The sequence below is a fragment of the Scyliorhinus torazame genome, chromosome 9 (genome assembly GCF_047496885.1).
Source record: "Scyliorhinus torazame isolate Kashiwa2021f chromosome 9, sScyTor2.1, whole genome shotgun sequence".
NCBI lineage: Eukaryota > Metazoa > Chordata > Chondrichthyes > Carcharhiniformes > Scyliorhinidae > Scyliorhinus > Scyliorhinus torazame.
Genome location: NC_092715.1, coordinates 264,611,530 through 264,632,322, shown reverse-complemented (window position 1 = coordinate 264,632,322; position 20,793 = coordinate 264,611,530). Strand labels below are relative to the sequence as shown.

The following is a 20,793-nucleotide window of genomic DNA, read 5'->3' as shown; positions in this document are numbered from 1 at the left end:
CTTCTCCACTGGCCCCAGATCCTTAGTGTTGCCGCCACCACCGGGCTTGTGGTGTATTTTGTCGGCGAGAGCGGCAGCGGTGCCGTTACCAACGCCCCCAGGCTCGTTCCTTTACAGGACGCCATCTCCATCCTCTTCCATGCCGCCCCCTCTCCCTCCATGACCCACTTGCGGATCATCGCCACGTTAGCTGCCCAGTAGTAACTCTCTAGGTTTGGCAAAGCCAACCCTCCTCGGTCCCTGTTGCGTTCCAAGAACCCTCTCCTAACCCTCGGGGTCTTATTTGCCCACACATACCCCATAATACTCCTACCTACTCTCTTGAAAAAGCCCTTGGCGATCACGATGGGGAGGCACTGAAACACGAACAAAAACCTCGGAAGGCCCACCATTTTGACCGACTGTACCCTACCCACCAACGAGAGCGGGAGCATGTCCCATCTTTTAAAATCCTCCTCCATTTGCTCCACCACCCTCGTCAAATTCAGTTTATGTAGGGCCCCCCAACTTCTGGCTATCTGGATCCCCAGATACCGAAAACTCCTCTCCGCCCTCCTCAGCGGCAGGTCCCCAATCCCTCTTTCTTGGTCCCCTGTCTGTATTACAAAAAGCTCACTTCTCTACATTAAGCTTGTAGCCCGAGAACTCTCCAAACTCCTTCAGAGTCTGCATGACCTCCACCATCCCCTCCATTGGGTCCGCCACGTATAGCAGCAGGTCATCCGCATATAGCGATACCCGATGCTCCTCTCCCCCGCGGACTATCCCCATCCATTTCTGAGACTCCCTAAGTGATATGGCCAAGGTTTTGATCGCCAATGCAAACAACAAGGGGGACAGGGGGCACCCCTGTCTCGTCCCTCGGTACAGCCGAAAGTACTCCGACCTCCCCGGTTCGTCACTACGCTCGCCACCGGGGCGCTGTAAAGGAGCTTAACCCATCTAATAAACCCTCCCCTGAACCCAAACCTGCGCAATACCTCCCAGAGGTACTCCCACTCTACTCGGTCAAAGGCTTTTTCCGCGTCCATAGCTGCCACTATCTCCGCCTCTCCCTCCTCCGATGTCATCGTTATCACGTTTAAGAGCCGCTGCACATTGGTATTTAACTGCCTGCCCTTTACAAATCCCGTTTGGTCCTCGTGAATCACCCCCGGGACACAGTCCTCAATCCTAGTGGCCAGTACCTTCGCCAATAGCTTAGCATCCACATTGAGGAGCGAAATCGGCCTGTACGATCCACATTGCAGTGGATCCTTGTCTCACTTTAGAATCAAGGAGATTGTCGCCTCCGACATTGTCTGGGGCAGGGTTCCCACCTCTCTTGCCTCGTTGAAGGTCCTCACTAGTAGCGGGGCCAGCAGGTCCACATATTTTCTATAGAATTCCACCGGGAACCCGTCCGGCCCCGGGGCCTTCCCCGCCTGCATGCTCCCCAAACCCTTACTCAACTCCTCCAACCCAATTGGTGCCCCCAAACCAACCGCCTCCTGCTCCTCCACCCTCGGGAACCCCAGCTGGTCCAGGAATCGCCTCATCCCCCCCCCTCCCCCCCCGGGGGCTGGGATCTGTACAGCTCTTCATAGAAGTCCTTGAATACCTTATTTATTTTCGTTGCACTTCGAACCGTGGCTCCCCTTCCATCTTTGATTCCCCCTATTTCCCTCGCTGCCGTCCTCTTACGGAGCTGGTGCGCCAGCATCCGTCTAGCCTTTTCCCCGTACTCATAAGTCGCCCCTTGCGCCTTCCTCGGATTAATTTATTAGCATGTAACATGCAGGTACTTTGTGAGATGTGCATGTTGTTATGTGGGTTATAAATTTAAGGAAAAACACACATTTGTCTGTGAAATAATAAATAATGTGCAGAAGTTTGCGTTACAATTGTTTGAGCTTGATTTCAGATTCTTGTGCTTCTCCGCGTCCATAATTGTAATTCTGTATTTCTAAATTTTATATTCACTCGCCAGCAAAATGAAGTAATACGGTTAGTCGTGTATTCAGGAGAAAATAGTGTGCTGGAAATTCATGGGGGAGAAAGATGAATTGCTAATGTTGTACCCCTTTTTACAAACAACATAAAGTGTAAGAGTACTTGGGTGTGTTTGATTTAAAGTGCTCATTAGTGGAAGAATCGTGTAATTGCTTTTGTAGTCCCGTGAGCTAGAATCTGAGATTGAGCATTGGAGAATTCCTGCACTTGATAATTACTGGACTAGTAACTTCATGCATTGCTGCTTTATTTTCAAATGAAATAATTTTATTGTGGACCACAGAAACGATATGCAGAGCTGGATGAGAAAAAACGCAGGCTCCTAAATATGTGTAAAGAGCGCATGAAAGCAGCCAGGCAAACCTGTGGCCTGGATCCGAATCAAAATGACATCCCTCCAGAACTGATGACAGTAAGTACAGAAGAACTGCTGGATTATAACTGCAGAGATGTAACGCCGAGGAAAAATGCGGCAAGGCATTTATCTGCCAAAATCTATAGATATGATCTATATTTGTTAATGGGATTTCAAGAATTGCAGGCATAAATATCAACAATAATGAATCTTGTTGACTGGTGTTACTGATGCACATAATGTAGCATTGATTGTTATACGGGGTGGGCAAGTGTTGCTAAATGGATCAACTCCAGTTTAAACTGAATGATGTGCAAATCCAGTGGTTCCCAGAACGTACAGTCCTAATTAACTTTCACGTTTCTTTATTGATAATGAAAGGTGCAGTGAAGGGCGGCACAGTGGTTAGCACGGCTGCCTTACAGCGCCAAGGACCCGGGTTTGATCCCGGCCCCGGGTCAATGGCTGTGTGGGTCTCACCCCTACAATCCAAAGTTGTGCAGAGTAGGTAAGTTCGCCATGCTAAATTTCCCCTTAATTGGAAAAAAAAATTAAATGAAAGGCGCAGTGGTTATTTGACTGTACAAGTTAAAGTATAGCCAAAAGATATAAAAATAGTTCATTTTCAAAATTTGTGCAGGTGCTGCCTCAATATTAGAATTGCGGAGTACTTAGAGAAGGTGGGTATCAATTTCAGTTCGTAGTATGCACGTGCTAATGATTTGGGAAAATATTACAAATTAAATTTTCTAATCTTGTATAAGGATAAATTAATTGGGTGAACTGGAATAAAGCTATGATTTCTTGACGTGAACATTTCTTGGAAATAATAGTTGTGCAAATGGAAAGGAAGTTGTCGGGTGAGCACCGTTCAGTACTGGTCTCCATAAACGGGGACCAGATGGAACGGCACTCGTGGATCGGAAACATCCAGGTGCATGCCCTTTGGGCAAGGTGGTACACAGGCATGGCTGGTGCCACCTGAGCACCTTGGAACCGCCAGCCTCGCACCCTGGCAGTGCTGCCTGGCACTGCCAAGGTGCCCAGGTGACACTGCCAGCTGGCATAGGCACTGTCAGGGTGCCAAGCTGGACATTTTTTGTGGAGCCCCCTCCCATAGTACGCTGGGTGGGGCGGGGGGGGGCGGTGCAGCCGTGGATCGCTTTAGGGGTTCCAGAAATTGGGATGCCATTTAAAAACGGTGTCCCGATCTCTCACTGCGGAGTCCCGGTGAGCAGAGCGGGCCACACGGCAGCACAATGGTTAGCACAGTTGATTCACAGCTCCAAGGTCCCAGGTTTGAATCCCGGCTTGGGTCACTGTCTGTGCAGTGTCTGCACGTTCTCCCCGTGTCTGCGTGGGTTTCCTCCGGGTGCTCCGGTTTCCTCCCACAGTCCAAAGATGTGCAGGTTCGGTGGATTGACCATGATAAATTGCCCTTGGTGTCCAAAACAATTAGGTGGGGTTACAGGGATCGGGTGGAGGCATGGGCTTAAGTAGGGTGCTCTTTCCAAGGGCCGGTGCAGACTCGAAGGGTCGAATGGCCTCTTTCGGCATTGTAAATTCAATGATTCTGTCGCGTACAGTGACATTTGCTGTTGCATGCACAACAGCAACTATGCTCTCTGAAGAGTGGATGGGACGGAGGGAAGGAAGGTCAGCATGACTCCTTTGAGGATGGTGGCATGCCGCTGCATGAGGTAAATAGGGTGGCTATTTCCCTGGCTACCAAAGTGGCCCTGGCTAAAACTGCCCTTTGTTCTTTCCTGTGAGTACTCAAGGATAAAAGCTGTTTGCGTCCTGAATTGCAAATACGCATCATTGTAACTGGCTGCTCAATCTATTATTGAACACTTGTGCTTGTTTTTAAATTACCGTGAGTCGGAATGAGCCATTTCAATTCCTATGATCTTATAATTTGATTGTTTGTTCTCTCTCTTTCTCAGGCATTTCAAAGTCTTCCAAATACACTGGATGAAATAGATGCTTCGCTTAATGAGGAAAGATCAAGAGCATCCTGTTTCACAGGCTTGAATTCTTCGGTAAGAACACAGTTTTTTTTCTAAACCACAAAATGAATCATAAATTAACTCAGTCAGTGTAATTAACCCAAGTACGCCTTTGTGATTCTCCTGAATTTGGGGCAATCACGTAACATTGGTGTTCCTGTGGTATCTGTAGAGGGGACAACAGGTTCCAATCCTAATTTAAGGTGAAGGTGTCGAAAAAGTTTAGAAAGAGTCTGTGTTTTTTAGCATCCGCTGTTCATGGCCTTGGGGTGCCCTGAAGTGCTTCACAGACAATTAACTACTTTTCTAAGTGTTGGCACAGTTGAAATACAGAACTACTAACTTGTAAATAGCAAGGCCCCACAAACAGGATTGAGATAATTTACAAAATAATCTGTTTCAGGTATTGGCTGAAAATTGTAATCAAAAATATTTAGTTTTTTTTAAATGTATTCACGGGATGTGGGTGAATCTGGCCAGGCTGACAATTTTTGCCCATCCCTAATTGCCCTTGAGAAGGTGGTGGTGAACTGTCATCTTGAACCGCTGCAGTCTTTTGGTGTAAGTACATCCACTGTGCTGTGAGGGAGGGACTTCCCAGATTCTGACCCAGCGACAGTGAAGGATGGTGTGTGGCTTGGAGGGGAACTTCCAGGTGGTGGTCTTCCCATGTGTCTTCTGGCCTTGCCCTTCTAGATGGTAGAACTTGTGGGTTTGGACGGTGCTGTCTGAGGAGCGTTGGTGAGTTGCTGCAGTGCATCTTGTAGACGGTACATACTGCTGCTACTGTGCGTCGGTGGAGGGCATGAATGTTTGTGTGTGGGGTGCCAATCAAGCGGGGACTGCTTTGTCCTGGAAGCTGTCAAGCTTTGAGGGTTGTTGGAGCTGCACTCATCCAGGCAAGGGGAGAGTATTCCACGAAAGGGAAAATGCTGGAAAATCTCAGCAGGTCTGGCAGCATCTGTAGGGGGAGAAAAGAGCTAACGTTTCGAGTCTGATGACTCTTTGACAAAGCCTCCACAGTAATTTGCTTTTATGGAGCATATTCCACCACACTCCTGACTTGTGTCTTTCTCGGTGGGGGGCAGGCTTTGGTGTATCGGGAGGTGAGTTACTCGCTGCAGGTTTCCCAGCCTCTGACCTGCTCTTGTAGCCACAGTACCTTTCTGGCTAGTCCAGTTGAGTTCCTGGTCAATGTTAACTCCCAGGATGTTGATAGTGGGGATTCAGCGATGTGACTGTCAAGAGGTAATGGTCAGTGCCTGACACTTGTGTGACACAATGTTACTTATCATTTGTCAACTCAAGCCTGGATATTGTCCAGGTCTTGCTGCATTTTGACATGGACTGCTTCAACATCTGAGGAGTCGCGAATGGTGCTGAACATTGTGCAATCATCAATGAACATCCCCAATTCTGACACATCCCCAATTCTGACCTTGTGATGGAAGGAAGGTCATTGATGAAGCAGCTGAAGATGGGTGGGCTAGGACACTACCCTGAGAAACTCGTGCAGTGATGTCCTGGAACTGAGATGTTTGATCTCCAACAATCAGAACCATCTTCCTATGTGCTAGGTATGAGGTCCAAGCAGCGGAGTGTTTTCCCCCATTCCCATTGCCTGCAGTTTTGCTCGGGCTCTTTGATGCCATATTCGGTCAAATACTCCGTTGGTGTCAAGTTGAGTGCACCATTATTACATTTCTGGTGACCAAAGGGAACTACTGTCATTAGCTGTGCTAAATATCTGTCTCACTGGATGTGAATATACTGCGTAGTAACTTCATTAGAAACACTTAAAGATAGTTCTTTATCAGATCCAGGGGAAATGCACAGATGTAGTTATTAACGTATCGCTGCATTATGATTCTGAAGGAGCTGAACGGGGTAGATGCTGAGAAGCTGTTTCCCCTTGTAAGGGAACCTAGAACTCGGGGCCCGTTTCAGAATAAGGGGTCTCACATTTAACACTGGGATGAGGAGGAATTTCCTCTCTGTGAGGGTCTTTAGTGTTTTCCTTCGTGAGCAGTGGGGGCTGGACCATTGAATATATTCGAGGCCTGTGAGTTTTCCAACATTTTCTGTTTTACTTCGGACATCTGCCGTATTTTACTTTTATATTAGATTCATGATAGTCAGGGGGAGTTGCAGGTTGAAAATGAAATGAAAATCGCTTATTGTCACAAGTAGGCTTCAAATGAAGTTACTGTGAAAAGCCCCTAGTCGCCACATTCCGGCGCCTGTTCGGGGAGGCTGTTACGGGAATCGAACCGTGCTGCTGGCTTGCCTTGGTCTGCTTTCAAAGCCTGCGATTTAGCCCTGTGCTAACAGGTTGTCGGGGCACAGGCGGAAAAGCTGTGTTCAGAATACATTCAGCCAATCTTATTGAATGGCAGAATAAGCATGAGGGGCCGAATGGCCTGCTGCTGCTCCTGTCTCTTATGTTTGTTGTGTCTTTGCGAAATGATAGTTGCGTGTTGATGTATCCATTATAATTGATTTGCTCAATAAAATAACTTCTCTTTTAGGTTGTGGATGAATACAAGAGGAGGAAACAAGAAATAGAAAATTTATCTGAAGAGCTGAATAGAAAAAAAAGTGAATTGGAAAATTATAAGCTGAATATCTCACAGGTAGATGAAGAAATGTTTTATTTGACACTGTAAACGTTCACTCCGACGTTTAAATATAACATTCTTAGAATCATAGAATCTGGCAGCACGGTGGCGCAGTGGTTAGCACTGCTGCCTCACGGCACCGAGGTCCCAGGTTCGATCCTGGCTCTGGGTCACTGTCCATGTGGGGTTTGCACATTCTCCCCGTGTCTGCGTGGGTTTCGCCCCCACAACCCAAAGGTGTGCAGGGTAGGTGGATTGGCCGCGCTAAATTGCCCCTTAATTGTCGAGACCATGCAGACGCTGCGACAACGAATGAACGGACATCGCGCAACAATCACCAGGCAGGAATGTTCCCTTCCAGTCGGGGAACACTTCAGCAGTCAAGAGCATTCAGCCTCTGATCTCTGGGTAAGCGTTCTCCAAGGCGGCCTTCAGGACACACGACAGCGCAGAATCGCCAAGCAGAAACTTATAGCCAAGTTCTGCACACATGAGTGCGGCCTCAACCTGGACCTGGGATTCATGTCGCATTACATTCATCCCCCACCATCTGGCCTGCGAAATCCTATCAACTGTCCTGGCTTGATACAATTCACACCTCTTTAACCTGGGGTTACCCCATCTCTGGATCTGTAAAGATTTAATCACCTGCTAATGGTCGCATTCCAAGCATTGTTTGGCATCTTTGAATTTGTCTATATATGTGTTTCTGGAACATACCTCTTCATTCACCTGAGGAAGGAGCAGCGCTCCGAAAGCTAGTGACATCGAAACAAACCTGTTGGACTTTAACCTGGTGTTGTAAGACTTCGTACTGTGCTCACCCCAGTCCAACGCCGGCATCTCCACACTTTAATTGGAAACAGTGAATTGGGTACTCTAAATTTATTTTAAGAAAAGAAGGGGGGGAAAAGCATCATAGAATCTACAGTGCAGAAGGAGGCCATTCGGCCCATCGAGTCTTCACTGATCCTTGGAAACAATATTCTATCCAGTAAACCCTTTTGGACACTAAAGGGCAATTTAACATGGCCAATCCACCTAACCTGCACGTCTTTGGACTGTGGGAGGAAACCGGAGCACCCGGAGGAAACCCACGCAGAAACGGGGAGAACGTGCGGACTCCGCACCGAGGCAGACACCCGAGGTCAGAATCAAACCCTGGTGCTGTGAGGCAGCAGTGCTGACCACTATATGTCAGCGTGACTCAATTGTGTTTTTCCCTGATAAATTTATTTTCCACTTCCAATAGGTGAAAGAAAGGTGGCTAAATCCTTTGAAACAACTTGTCGAACAGATCAATGAGAAGTTTAGCGAGTATTTCCGCTCGATGCAGTGCGCTGGAGAAATTGACCTGCACACAGATAATGAGGTACGGTGTTTTCCAGCTGCATTCTGACATTGCCAATAATCTCCAAAGTGCTACTTGTCCAATGGTTCTACTCCCAACTGAGTCATCAGTAAGTTGTTCACTTCATCCCAGATGGAGACTACTGTTGACTGTAGATCATTGTTGACCTGGCATTATGGAATTCACTCGACCTCTAAGTGAGCTGGAACTTGCATTAACCACAATTCCAGAACTTTTAGACGTTGCGGATGTGACTTGCTTTATCCTAAGAAGTCTCCACTATATTTGGCCCCAGTCTGACAATTCGAATCTGACATACTAAATATGGAATCCAACGTATCCACTTGTCGTTCATGACCCAAGTCCTTGAAATGCCTTGCGCAGTAGACCTACAAAGATACAATGCAATTCCCCCATTGTTCCCTGGTAGAAGCATAAGGTTCTTTTGATTGTTTCGATCCTGACTTTCTACAAATTGTTAAGGAAAGCTTAAGCTTGTTAGGAACCCAAATCGATGCGCACTGTCTTGCTGAATCATTAAGGTATGACAGCTGTTGTGAACAAGACCACCAGAATTGAGAGATTTCCTACAAGACATCAGGTCCCAACTTGTTTACTGTCCTTTCCTAATGTCCGACCTCAGGACTGCCTTGGTTATCTCATTTCACAACGTGGCCACAAAACAATAAGTGACAGACGTCAATCAGACACCAGGAGAACGTGCAGACTCGGTACAGACAGTGATCCAAACGGGAATCGAACCTGGGACCTTGGTGCTGTGAAGCAACAGTTCTAACCACTGTGCTACCGTGCCGCCCTTGCAATGAAAAGCATAACCATCCGTAAGCCATTTATAAGTATAAACGAGGCCCAATCAAATTCTCATCCAATATAAATATGAATACATGACTTGTGTATCTTGCACAACCTCCTTGCTAGAATGGGACCAGCCCCTGAATCTACTGTTGTCTGTTTAAATACTACTCGTGTGTTTTGCATGACACCGCAGTGGAATCGCTGTCTGTCTATTTACTCTGAGATTTGTTCTGCAATTCCTTTCCTTCCATTGTAGCTACGGCTAGCGACATTATACTTTATGCACCATTCAAATCCTTGTCATTCATTCTGTACGTCTTTCCACCTGAGCGAAGAAACTTTTTAAACAATGGACCTTGCCTTGAATTCACAGAACTCCTTTGCTGAATTTAAATAATCTGTGGGTTCCATAAATATGGGTTCGTTTCTCCAGTTAATGCTGGATTCCTTTCTATTTATCAAAGAGAATCAAGGTGTACGCCTTTTCATTCAGAACAGCAGCAGTAGGAAGAGGAGTCAATGTAGGGTGATGTGCAAAGGTTTTACTGGTTCCTAGTCAGCTATCCTAATGTCTCCTTATGCAGCTCCGTGTCAAATTGTGTTTGCAAATGCTCTTGTGAAATGCCTTGTGACATTTTCCAACCAACATCCCCACCGACTCTTTGGATGGTGGGAAGCTAGATCGTGTCATGTGAAACGTTGCGACCCATGAGTCAAGTAACGTAAGCATGGGAGTCGAAAAATATTATTTTGAAGTAACCAGATTAGACTCGCCAAATCAAAGAATGAAGAATAAATGATGAATCAAACTAGATGGGCTGAATGGCCTCCTCATCATTCTGTCCATTATTGTATCCTACAGGAAGAATATGATAAATACGGTATCCGAATTCGAGTGAAGTTTCGCAGCAGCACTCAGCTCCATGAACTCACCCCACATCACCAGAGTGGCGGGGAACGAAGTGTTTCGACAATGCTGTATTTAATGGCTCTGCAGGAATTAAATAGATGTCCATTTCGAGTTGTGGACGAAATCAATCAGGTACTTTGGGGAATTGGTGTGTAATGAGAAGATTTGATAAGGGATCTTAAGGTGAAGGAACCCGTTGGGAGCAGTGATCACAATATGATAGAATTTACCCTGCAGTTTGAGAGGGAGAAGCTGGAGTCAGATGTAACGGTTATTACAATTAAATAAAGGTAACTACAAAGACATGAGGGAGGAGCTGGCCAGAGTTGATTGGAAAAGGAGCCTAGCAGGGAAGACAGTGGAACAGCAATGGCAGGAGTTTTGGGGGGTTATACGGGACGTACAGCAGAATTCATCCCAAGGAGGAGGAACATGCTAAGGGCAGAACAAGGCATCCATGGTTGACGAGGGAAGTCAAGGACAGCATAAAAGAAAAAGCACACAAAGTGACAAGGATTAGTGGGAACCCAGAGGATTGGGAATCATTTAAAAGCGAGTAGGGGACAATAAAAAAGCAACAAGGGGCGATAAGATAAAATATGAGTGCAAGTTAGCTAGTAATGTAAAAGAAGATAGGAAGAGTTTCAATATATAAAAGGTAAGAGAGAGGCAAACATAGACATTGGACCACAGGTAAACGTGGCTGGAGAAGTAATAATAGGGAACAAAGAAATGGCAGACGAACTGAATAGTTACTTTGCATCAGTCTTCATGGTGGAAGACACCAGTGGGATGCCAGAGCTCCAGGAGAACCAGGGGGCAGAGGTGAGTGCAGTGACCATTACAAAGGAGAAGGTTCTGGGGAAACTGAAAGGTCTGAAGGTGGATAAGTCACCTGGACCGGATGGACTACACCCCAGGGTCCTAAAAGAGATAGCTGAGGAGATTGTGGAGGCATTGGTGGTGATCTTTCAGGAATAACTGGAGGCAGGAAGGGTGCCAGAGGACTGGAAAGTGGCTAATGTAACACCACTGTTTAAGAAGGGAGGCAGAAGACGGGAAATTATAGGCCCTGACTTCGGTCATTGGTAAGATTTTAGAGTCCATTATTAAAGATGAGATCGCAAAGTACTTGGAAGTGCATGGTGAAGTAGGACTGAGTCAGCACGGCTTTGTCAAAGGGAGGTCATGTCTGACAAATCTGTTAGAATTCTTTGAGGATGTAACAAGGAAGTTAGACAAAGGAGAACCAGTGGATGTGATTTATTTAGATTTCCAGAAGGCCTTTGACAAGGTGCTGCAGAGGAGACTGTTAAATAAGTTAAGAGCCCATGGTGTTAAGGGTAAGATCCTGGCATGGATAGAGGATTGGCTGACTGGCAGAAGGCAGAGAGTGGGGATAAAGGGGTCTTTTTCCGGATAGCAGCAGGTGACTAGTGTGTGCCTCGGGTCTGTGCTGGGACGACAACTTTTCACAATATACATTAATGATCTGGAAGAAGGAACCGAAATGAAAGGAAAAAAATGAAAATCGCTTATTGTCACAAGTAGGCTTCAAATGAAGGTACTGTGAAAAGTCCCTAGTCGCCACATTCCGGCGCCTGTTCGGGGAGGCTGTTACGGGAATCGAACCGTGCTGCTGGCCTGCCTTGGTCTGCTTTCAAAGCCAGCGATTTAGCCCTGTGCTAAACAGCCTGTTGCTAAGTTTGCAGATGATACAAAGGTCTGTAGAGGGACAGGTAGTATTGAGGAAGCAAGGGGGCTGCAGAAGGATTTGAACAAGCTAGGAGAGTGGGAAGTGAAGTGGCAAATGAAATACAATGTGGGAAAAGTGCGAGGTTATGCACTTTGGAAGGAGAAATTTAGGCATAGACTATTTTCTAAATGGGGAAATGCTTCGGAAAGCAGAAGCACAAGGGACTTAGGAGTCCTTGTTCAAGATTCTCTTAAGGTTAATGTGCAGGTTCAGACGGCAGCTAAGAGGGTAAATGCAATGTTAGCATTCATGTCAAGAGGGCTAGAATACAAGACCAGGGATGTACTTCTGAGGCTGTATAAGGCTCTGGTCCGAGCCCATTTGGAGTGTGATGTGCAGTTTTGGGCCCCGTATCTAAGGAAGGATGTGCTGGCCTTGGAAAGGGTCCAGAGGAGGCTCACGAATGATCCCTGGAATGAAGAACTTGTCGTATGAGGAACGATTGAGGACTCTGGGTCTGTACTCGTTGGAGTTTGGAAGGATGAGGGGGATCTTATTGAAACTTACAGGATACTACGAGGCCTGGATAGAGTGGACGTGGAGAGGATGTTTCCACTTGTCGGAAAAACTAGAACCAGATGACACCATCTCAGACTAAAGGGAGATGAGGAATTTCTCCAGCCAGAGGGTGGTGAATCTGTGGAACTCTTTGCCGCAGAAAGTTGTGGAGGCCAAATCACTGAGTGTCTTTAAGACAGAGATGGATAGGTTCTGGATTAATAAGGGGATCAGGGGGTATGGGGAGAACGCAGGAGAATGGGGATGAGAAAATATCAGCATTGATTGAATGGCGGAGCAGACTCGATGGGCCGAGTGGCCTAATTCTGCTTCTATGTCTTATGGTATTTTCCGATACTGCTGTACAGTTTACTTGGCATTACAAAAGAAGCAAATTCTCCCTTAAGGAATTGTCTTTAGTTTAATTTTGCAGAACCTGGTCTATAAATTAAAATTTCGATGTGGGAAAAATGTTAGTGTTTCTGTGAGAAATGCAAGACTTTATTATCTTTTGCCATTGCAGGGAATGGACCCAACCAATGAGAGGCGGGTTTTTGAAATGGTGGTACGCGCAGCTTGCAAGGAGAACACTTCTCAGTATTTCTTTATCACGCCCAAGGTACACGGCTAACCATTCAGTCAAATTAACTTTGATTAAATGTTGAGCAGATCTTCCAGTATGAGGGTGCATTTGAATTGCTGATATTCTATTTGTGGTTTAACTGCAGCTGTGATATCATACAGTTCATCACAGCAGCATCTAGCTTTGGAGTACAAGGAGATTAACGGTAGTGGAGGAAATGGAGGCCATCTTAAATGGCATGTTGCTGTTTGATAGTAAATGGTCAAGAGAGGAGGAATTATACAGTTGCCGTCTGGCCTTCCAACTTGCAGAGGTCTCTGCACCACAGCAAAATAAACACCCATCCTGTTGGCCACAGGAGTGGTCACATGAGCTTCCCTTCCCTACTTGGCGCGTCTTTATTGACAGTGACTCAGAGCCAGACGAATCAGGCTTATTACCTGATTAACTGCGGCCAATGGGATTGTTGGAAAGCGAGTGTGGCCGCCTGATCATGGGCCAATGGAATTGCTGGAATGCTGCCTTCGGTCACATGGCCACCTGCACTCCAATCCTGTACAAGGTTCGAAATTAGGCCATGGAGTGAAACACATTGAAACCAGCACTGAACGCATTAGCTGCGTCAATCTTGCGAATCTGGTGTCTTGTTAACGGAAAGTAAACCTAGAATGTGTCATTGGCACATGAAGGGTTTGTGCAAGGCGTACAAAGGATTGCGCAGTAAAAGCTCAAGTGCGTGAAATTTATCAATTGTGTGTGAATGAAAGTAAGAGCGTTTTAACTGACAGAGTAGCTTCGACTTCTTTGTAGTACAAGACTGACCGTGTTCGATTATTGCTGACGTGCTATAATTTGGTTTTCCGTAGCTATTGCAGAACCTGACTTATGCAGACAACATGACGGTGCTGTGTGTTTACAATGGACCACACATGCTGCCACCAGGCAAGTGGAGTCTGAAGGCCTTTCTCAGGAGACGGCGCAGAGTACAAGTGCATAACTGAGGAACTTGGGGACAGTTCTCTCTTGGTTACTGATCATACGTTTACGTGCAAAACACCGACTCCTGGCATCTTAGGACCATTTCCCTCATTGCTTCAACTTGCAACTTGGGAGAATTTTTAAAACAAAAAAAGAACCACCAGTGCTTTTGGATAGGTTGGAGTGGAATTAGAAGGAATCTCCATGCCACGTTGTATGTGCCTGGGAGCACATCCTCGCCTCCAATTTCTGAAACTGGTGATTAACCAACAGAGTTATCAGAATCTTGTAATTCATGATGAACCGGGAGCTTTGTGCGGGAGGGTCCTGTGGCCTTTGACACATTTGGCTTCAGAATGCTTATTATATGAGCAGAGAAATGCCAGCATGTTATTGCAAGAGCGATATCAACTACGGTAAACTTATTTTTTGCCAGATATCACTCCCATATGTGCAACCCACAGCGCTCGGATAGTGGTATGGTTTGGTAACTGAACTGTTGTACAGAGCTGTAAAATGATGTGGAGTCTTGTTTGTATAACTATAAAGATAGATTGTTGTCTGCTGGACAAATACCTGCTCTTCTAAGGAAATCGTTATCAATATATTGCTGCAGAATGTCGTATTTCTGTAATGTGTGATTTGTCGTGACAGATTATTGTGAAGTTGGTGCATCCTATGCCGTGTCTCCCCCCCCCCCCCCCCCCGTCCGTCCGTCCGTCCGTCCGTCCGTCCGTCTGTCCGTCCGTCGTCGTGTCTCTCCCCCCCCCCCCCCAGTCCCCCCACAGGAGAGCAAAGACTACCGTTTCTCAAATTCCGTTATTGCTTTTTTAAAAGCTGTCGAGTATCCGCCAGAGCAGTTAGAGCACAGATTGATGAATTGTGATCGAGGTGGGTGGAAAGGAAAGCCTTTCTGCAACCAGACAGCCAGCTGTAAACAAAGGCGAGGAGCCCTCGCAACATTCGGCATCTGAGGAGAGAGAAAAAAGAGCCGCCCTCCCAGAATTAGGACCGTGCTGTGCACATCACCAACTCGCGAACCCAGTCGCACCTTCATGTGAGGGAGGATATGACATGGGAAGGGAAAGCCACATTCCTATGTACAGAAAATTCCTTCAGGAAGTAACCATTGGCTCGTTTGGATTGGCCACCCAGCCCGTGATAAGCGGAGGGTAATGTGTTAACAGGAATCATTATTCTTGTAGTCCGCTGTACTTGCATCTTGTCTAGTGTGCATAGCACAATGTTTTTAACGAATCACCAAGTGTCCTTTGCGCCAATGTCCCAGAGGTGGGTGGGGTGATTGCCTGGCCCCACCTCTGTGGATGTCACCTGTTCTGTGTTTGAACATGACGTTCCACGAGCCGAGGTGAGCACCTCCACTTGTAAAATAGAAATTGTCATTTTAACCCATTCTGCGCCGCTGTTTGGATTTACCTTGTGTGGTGGAGGGGGTGTTAAAGGGATGGCTCTGTAAGAGGCTGTGTTGCTCTGCTTTATTTGTGTAAGATAACAACATGGTTTGTGCTCTCGTGTCAAGCTTTTTATCATTATTGCAAAAGCTGTGAAAGGACTTGCAGTTTTCACAGTACAACTTGGGAGACTGCATCCTTTGGGGGAAAAAAAATCCATATTCAACGGAGGCTTCTAGAATCCTGTCTTCCCATAGCCACCATCTTGACCCATTGACACTTTGAAAGGACTATGATACGCTGCCATATTTATATCTCTTACTAATTCCTTGCTACGGTGGATATTTGGAATATTATCGTTGGACCTGTTCGCTGTCATTGAACCAGTTTAATTCATCGCCCCCCCTCCCCCCGGGCATTGGCTTTTAATTAAATCTCTGAGAAATCAATATATTTCCCTTCTGCGTTTTCGTAAAACTTTTGTTCAAAAAGTTTTGGTTTTATTATTTGAAAACTTGGCCTTTGTTTTGTACCGCTGATGACTTTCTCATGGGCATTCTCATTATTTTGTTTAAAAAGAGTAAAAATAAAATCACCTATTGAGGTGCTCGATCCAACTCTGGATACGTTTATTGCTGTTTCTTTGTGAATTGAAATAAATAATCTTTTATTTTAAAACCTATCTCTCATTTTTGATACCGTAGAGTTTCGATTTGTGTTAATTGCATCAGTGTCATCGGGGCCTAAAGCAGGGGGGTGGGCAATAACTTTCACGGGTGGGGGGTGGGGGGGCACATGTGAATGGTATGTCATCATGGTCCACATATCTGTGTTGGAGCACTGCTGCATGATAGTCATCACTGATGGTGGATCTGTTCTTTGATTCGTTGAATTTCATGACAGAAAATATCTGCGCCAATGTAAGTTGACCGCAACAGTGTGCCCATCTTTTGATCTTCAGAACGTGATGCCCACTGAGAGATGCATAAAACGTCTTAAGTTACATTGATTTGAATCGCTCCGCAAGCAATAAATCGGGCTGCAAGTCAATAAGCTCGGGTTGCAGGTCACTTGGAGCGTTGTCTACATTGCACGTGAAAGGGGAGGTCAAAGCCATGTGACCTTTTATCCTAAAACCCTTGAGGCGCCGAGTAAATTATACAGGCAAATCTACCAGCAGCGACACAGGATCTGATTAGATATTGTAATCGTTCGCAAAGTGGGGAAGTATGTGGACTTCGTACCTTCAGTTTGACAGGGGGAAGAAAGAGCAACTTTGTCACAAAGGCCTTGACAAGGATGTACATGTCATGAGCAAAAAAAAACCCTTGTAGGTTAGAATTCAGTTATTTCATGTGATTCATGACATCAATGGCAAACATGAAATTGGCCAGCCAGTTCACGTCATTCAGTTGAGGAAATTCCATGTCTCCCTTTCATTCGCAAAAATAAATCGATCTCTGCCTTCAACTCCCACACCCTCCTTTCAGAACTTTCCCCAAACTAAGCCATCTTAACATTTGTACGGTAGAGAACATCCCTTCACTGAGACTCCGAGTCCTCTAACAGAAAAAAAACACCTATGGTTTAATGCTCTGGCTCTAATAAAGTTGACAAATTTTGTAACTCTGTCCCGCAACGTTGCTTAGTTTCAGAACAATTCTGCAGAGAACTCATGGTCAATAATGCAACAAAAATGATTTGTCGGTTGGGGTTTGTTCCTTCCACTTGGTCCTGAATTCTTTACCAGTAGTTGTGATTTTCATTGACTGCATCGAAGCCAGTTCTTCGGTAATCTCAAAAGTTTGTGGCAATGCCTCGTCCGTCTGAAAATCAACAATTGGGCTGTCATTTGTGTCACAGCTCTCATCAAGTGCCAGAGCGAAGTAAGAAATCATTTGCCTGCCTTTTATTTTAAAAAATATATATTTTATTGAAGCATTTGTAATTTTCACGATTTAACATATTGACATTTCTAAAACCGCGCGAGTCGACGCACAAAATACCCCCTAAAATAAGAACTAACAATAGACCACGTACCCCACTTCTCCCGCCTTAGCCCGAATTACCCATATACTAAAAATTCCTTGTCCTTATTTAACATTACCATGCCTCCTATTTCCCCCCCACCACTTTTTCCCTTTCCCCCCTTACTGCTGACGTTCAGTTTTTGTTAAAGAAATCGATGAACGGCTGCCAACTCCGGGCGAATCCCTGTATTGATCCTCGTAAAGCAAACTTGATCTTCTCCAGACTGAGAAACTCTACCCTATCGCTGACCCACACTCCTGGTTTTGGGGGCTCCGAGTCCCCCCATCTCAGCAAGATCCATCTCCGGGCCACCAGAGAGGAGAAGGCCAGAATATTGGCCTCCCTCCCCCTCCTTTGCCCCAACATCTTCCGACACCCCAAATATTGCTAATTCTGGACTCTGAGTTACCCTACTTTCCAGGACTTCCGACATAACATCTGCAAATCCTTGCCAGAATTCCCTCAGTTTTGGACATGCCCAAAACATATGAACATGGTTGGCCGGGCTACCCCCACACCGCCCACATCTGTCCTCCACCTCCTCGAAGAACCTACTCATCTGGGCTACCGTTATGTGGGCCCTGTGGACTACCTTGAACTGAATCAAGCTGAGCCTCGCACAGGACGAGGATGAACCCTTTTCAAGGCTTTTTCTCTCAGTTCAGTTTCCAGCTCCCCTCCCAACTCCTCTTCCCACGTCCTCTTCACCTCTGATAGGTGCCCCTTCCCACTCTAACAATTCCCTGTATATGGAGGTGTATTCCCACCTCCATCTAACCCTAACCCTAACCCCTGTTTTTGACAGCCTTTTCAATTGTTGGTCCAGGTTCTCTCAAGATTTCTTCTACCCAACTTTACATAGTTCACCTTGATGGTGAAACTTTCAAACTGCGTTTTCTCCTCTGGGCACAGTATTGTAACAGCGTCAGGAAAGCGTTCCTTGGTGAATTCTCCCTCTTGTGAATGGCGTGCTGTTTTTGGTGCTTTTATGTGCACTCGTGTGGCTTGTGTTCTGGGCCAGGGTTTAGAGAGCCCCAAAGTGTATCGTGGAGTTCACCTGACCCACAACTTTGAATAGATTGTGGTTATGGGGAGCACACGGCCCTACTCTGCATATGTGATGCAACAGAAATCTACAGCACTTTTAAATTAAAACACTTTATTTATGAAACCAGTTACCACTTTATAAACCCACAGTAAACATCTTAACAACTATCAACACCAATAAATCTCCCAAAGAATACAGTACTAAGTAAGTCTTAATTTTTCATTGCAACGTCCATAAGACAAAAAGAACCCTCTTTACAGAAAGACATCAGGTTTAACTGCACCACTGAGAACAGTTACCACTTTGAAATCACCAAATGAACATTCATAAGCTTGCAGAGATTCATACACATCTTGCTGTGATTGCAGCTTTTCCAAATCTAAAACAAAACTAAACACACCCTGTAGCTGCAAGCCCAAAGTAAAAGCAGACAGACAGCCCAGCTCCACCACACTCTGACATCACTGATAAAACACCCATTTCTTAAAGGTACATCCACTACAGATATTTTTCTACACACCCATTTCTTAAAGGTACTCACATGACACTTGCTCTGGTAATTCCGTGGTGTGGTGTATATAATGTGCTTTTTTTCATTTGAGCAACCATCTCATGCCATTATCTAGCTTTCTCTTCCTCAGGCATGTCCTTATGCATTGTGGATAGCACAATTGCTTCACAGCTCCAGGGTCCCAGGTTCGATTCCGGCTTGGGCCACTGTCTGTGCGGAGTCTGCACATCCTCCCTGTGTCTGCGTGGGTTTCCTCCGGGTGCTCCGGTTTCCTCCCACAGTCCAAAGATGTGCATGTTAGGTGGATTGGCCATGATAAATTGCCCTTAGTGTCCAAAATTGCCCTTAATGTTGGGTGGGGTTACTGGGTTATGGGGATAGGGTGGAGGTGTTGACCTTGGGTAGGGTGCTCTTTCCAAGAGCCGGTGCAGACTCGATGGGCCGAAAGGCCTCCTTCTGCACTAAATTCTATGATAATCTATGTTTGCTCTCAAAGTTGTTGGTTCAAGTTGTATTTGAATACAGCGACACATTATTTGCAAACTAAGCACACAGCATTCCCTGCTACATCCGTAAAGAAATATTTGGAAGTCCGCTCCTTGTTCTCAACACTCGGCATCCAGTGCCTACTTTTCTCTTCTTCAGCAAACTCAGGTTTGGATTGTATCCCTCCACTGAAGTGGGCCAAATTTGGATTCCCGTAAAACCAGAAACGATATCTAACTTTTGTGCAGCTCCCATTGGTTGCTGTGATTGGCAAAGTGATCCTAGTGACCAATCATAGGCCCTTCTCGTCCCCTATGTGCAGACATTGCATCGTTTCCTGCTGTACAATGTTTGCAATAAAGTAAATTTTGATCAAAACACAAGGATCTATGTTTTTGTTTTGCCTGGTCTTGGAGTCATGGCGGGCCAGACAGAAGCTGTATTTTTGCTCACCTCAGCCTTAAAGTCAGCATTTGAGTGTTATTGAAAAATTAATTGGTCTGGATTTTACAGCCAACAGTGAATGAGCACTCATTGTTCCTTACACTAGCACAGCGGCTATCACCATTGCTTCACAGCTCCAGGGCCCCAGGTTCGATTCTGGCTTGGGTCACTGTCCGTGGAGTCTGCATGTTCTCCCTGTGTCTGTGGGTTTCCTCCCACAAGTCCCGAAAGACGAGCTGTTAAGTGAATTGGACATTCTGAATTCTCCCTCGGTGTACCCGAACAGGTGCCGGAATGTGGAGACCAGGGGCTTTTCACAGTAACTTCATTGCAGTGTTTAATGTAAACCTACTTGTGACAATAAAGATTCTTATTTGCTCTGGACCCCTACACCAGAAACTGCAGTAATTCGCGAGCTGATCTGAAACTGGGGGTGGTGGATCTGTGAATGGAGCAAGCAATGTCATAGCCCTTCAACCAATCAGATTGAAGAGTTGGTACTGAGGCTAAACCAGTGTGGGAAAATGGCTAACAATGTCAAATAACATACAGAAAGAAAATTGGTGAAAGGCCTGGTGAAAGAAAACTATATCTTTCAAATATCCAACAATAATTCATAGCTGAATTTTCTTTCACACAAGTGAGTTGTGATCCAGAATGTACTATCTGAAAGGTGGCCGAAGTAAATTGAATAAGAGCTATCTAAAGACAATTAGGTGTGATTGCGGGGAGAGGGTGGGTGGGGTACTCTTTCAGAGGGTGGGTGCAGACTCGATGGGCTGAATGGCCTTCACTAGGGATTGTATGGATGGGGGGGGGGGGGGATGGGGACATTCAGGATTATGGGGGAAAATGTACGGACAGTGGCACTAACCGGATCGTTTTTTTTTAAGGTTGAGCACCGACTCGAATGGCCTTCTCCACTGTAGGCATTCTATGGATTGAAGAGGGGTCGGGGGGAATTCAGGGCCATGGAGAAAATGTAGGGATACTGG

The 20,793-nt window shown here is 45.8% G+C and overlaps 1 protein-coding gene across 1 annotated transcript in view; it reads left to right on the top strand.

The window, feature by feature from the left end:
• The window catches only part of smc5 (structural maintenance of chromosomes 5), a 72,102-nt gene extending 56,146 nt beyond the window's left edge, over positions 1 to 15,956 (top strand). Inside the window, exons 18-24 of the mRNA XM_072517390.1 lie at positions 2,276 to 2,404; positions 4,294 to 4,389; positions 6,885 to 6,989; positions 8,227 to 8,346; positions 10,004 to 10,183; positions 12,829 to 12,924; positions 13,755 to 15,956. Of these exons, the coding sequence (XP_072373491.1) occupies positions 2,276 to 2,404; positions 4,294 to 4,389; positions 6,885 to 6,989; positions 8,227 to 8,346; positions 10,004 to 10,183; positions 12,829 to 12,924; positions 13,755 to 13,889 (861 nt within the window). The 3' untranslated portion in view covers positions 13,890 to 15,956. The remainder of the gene's footprint in view (positions 1 to 2,275; positions 2,405 to 4,293; positions 4,390 to 6,884; positions 6,990 to 8,226; positions 8,347 to 10,003; positions 10,184 to 12,828; positions 12,925 to 13,754) is intronic.
• The last annotated feature ends 4,837 nt before the right edge of the window (positions 15,957 to 20,793 follow it).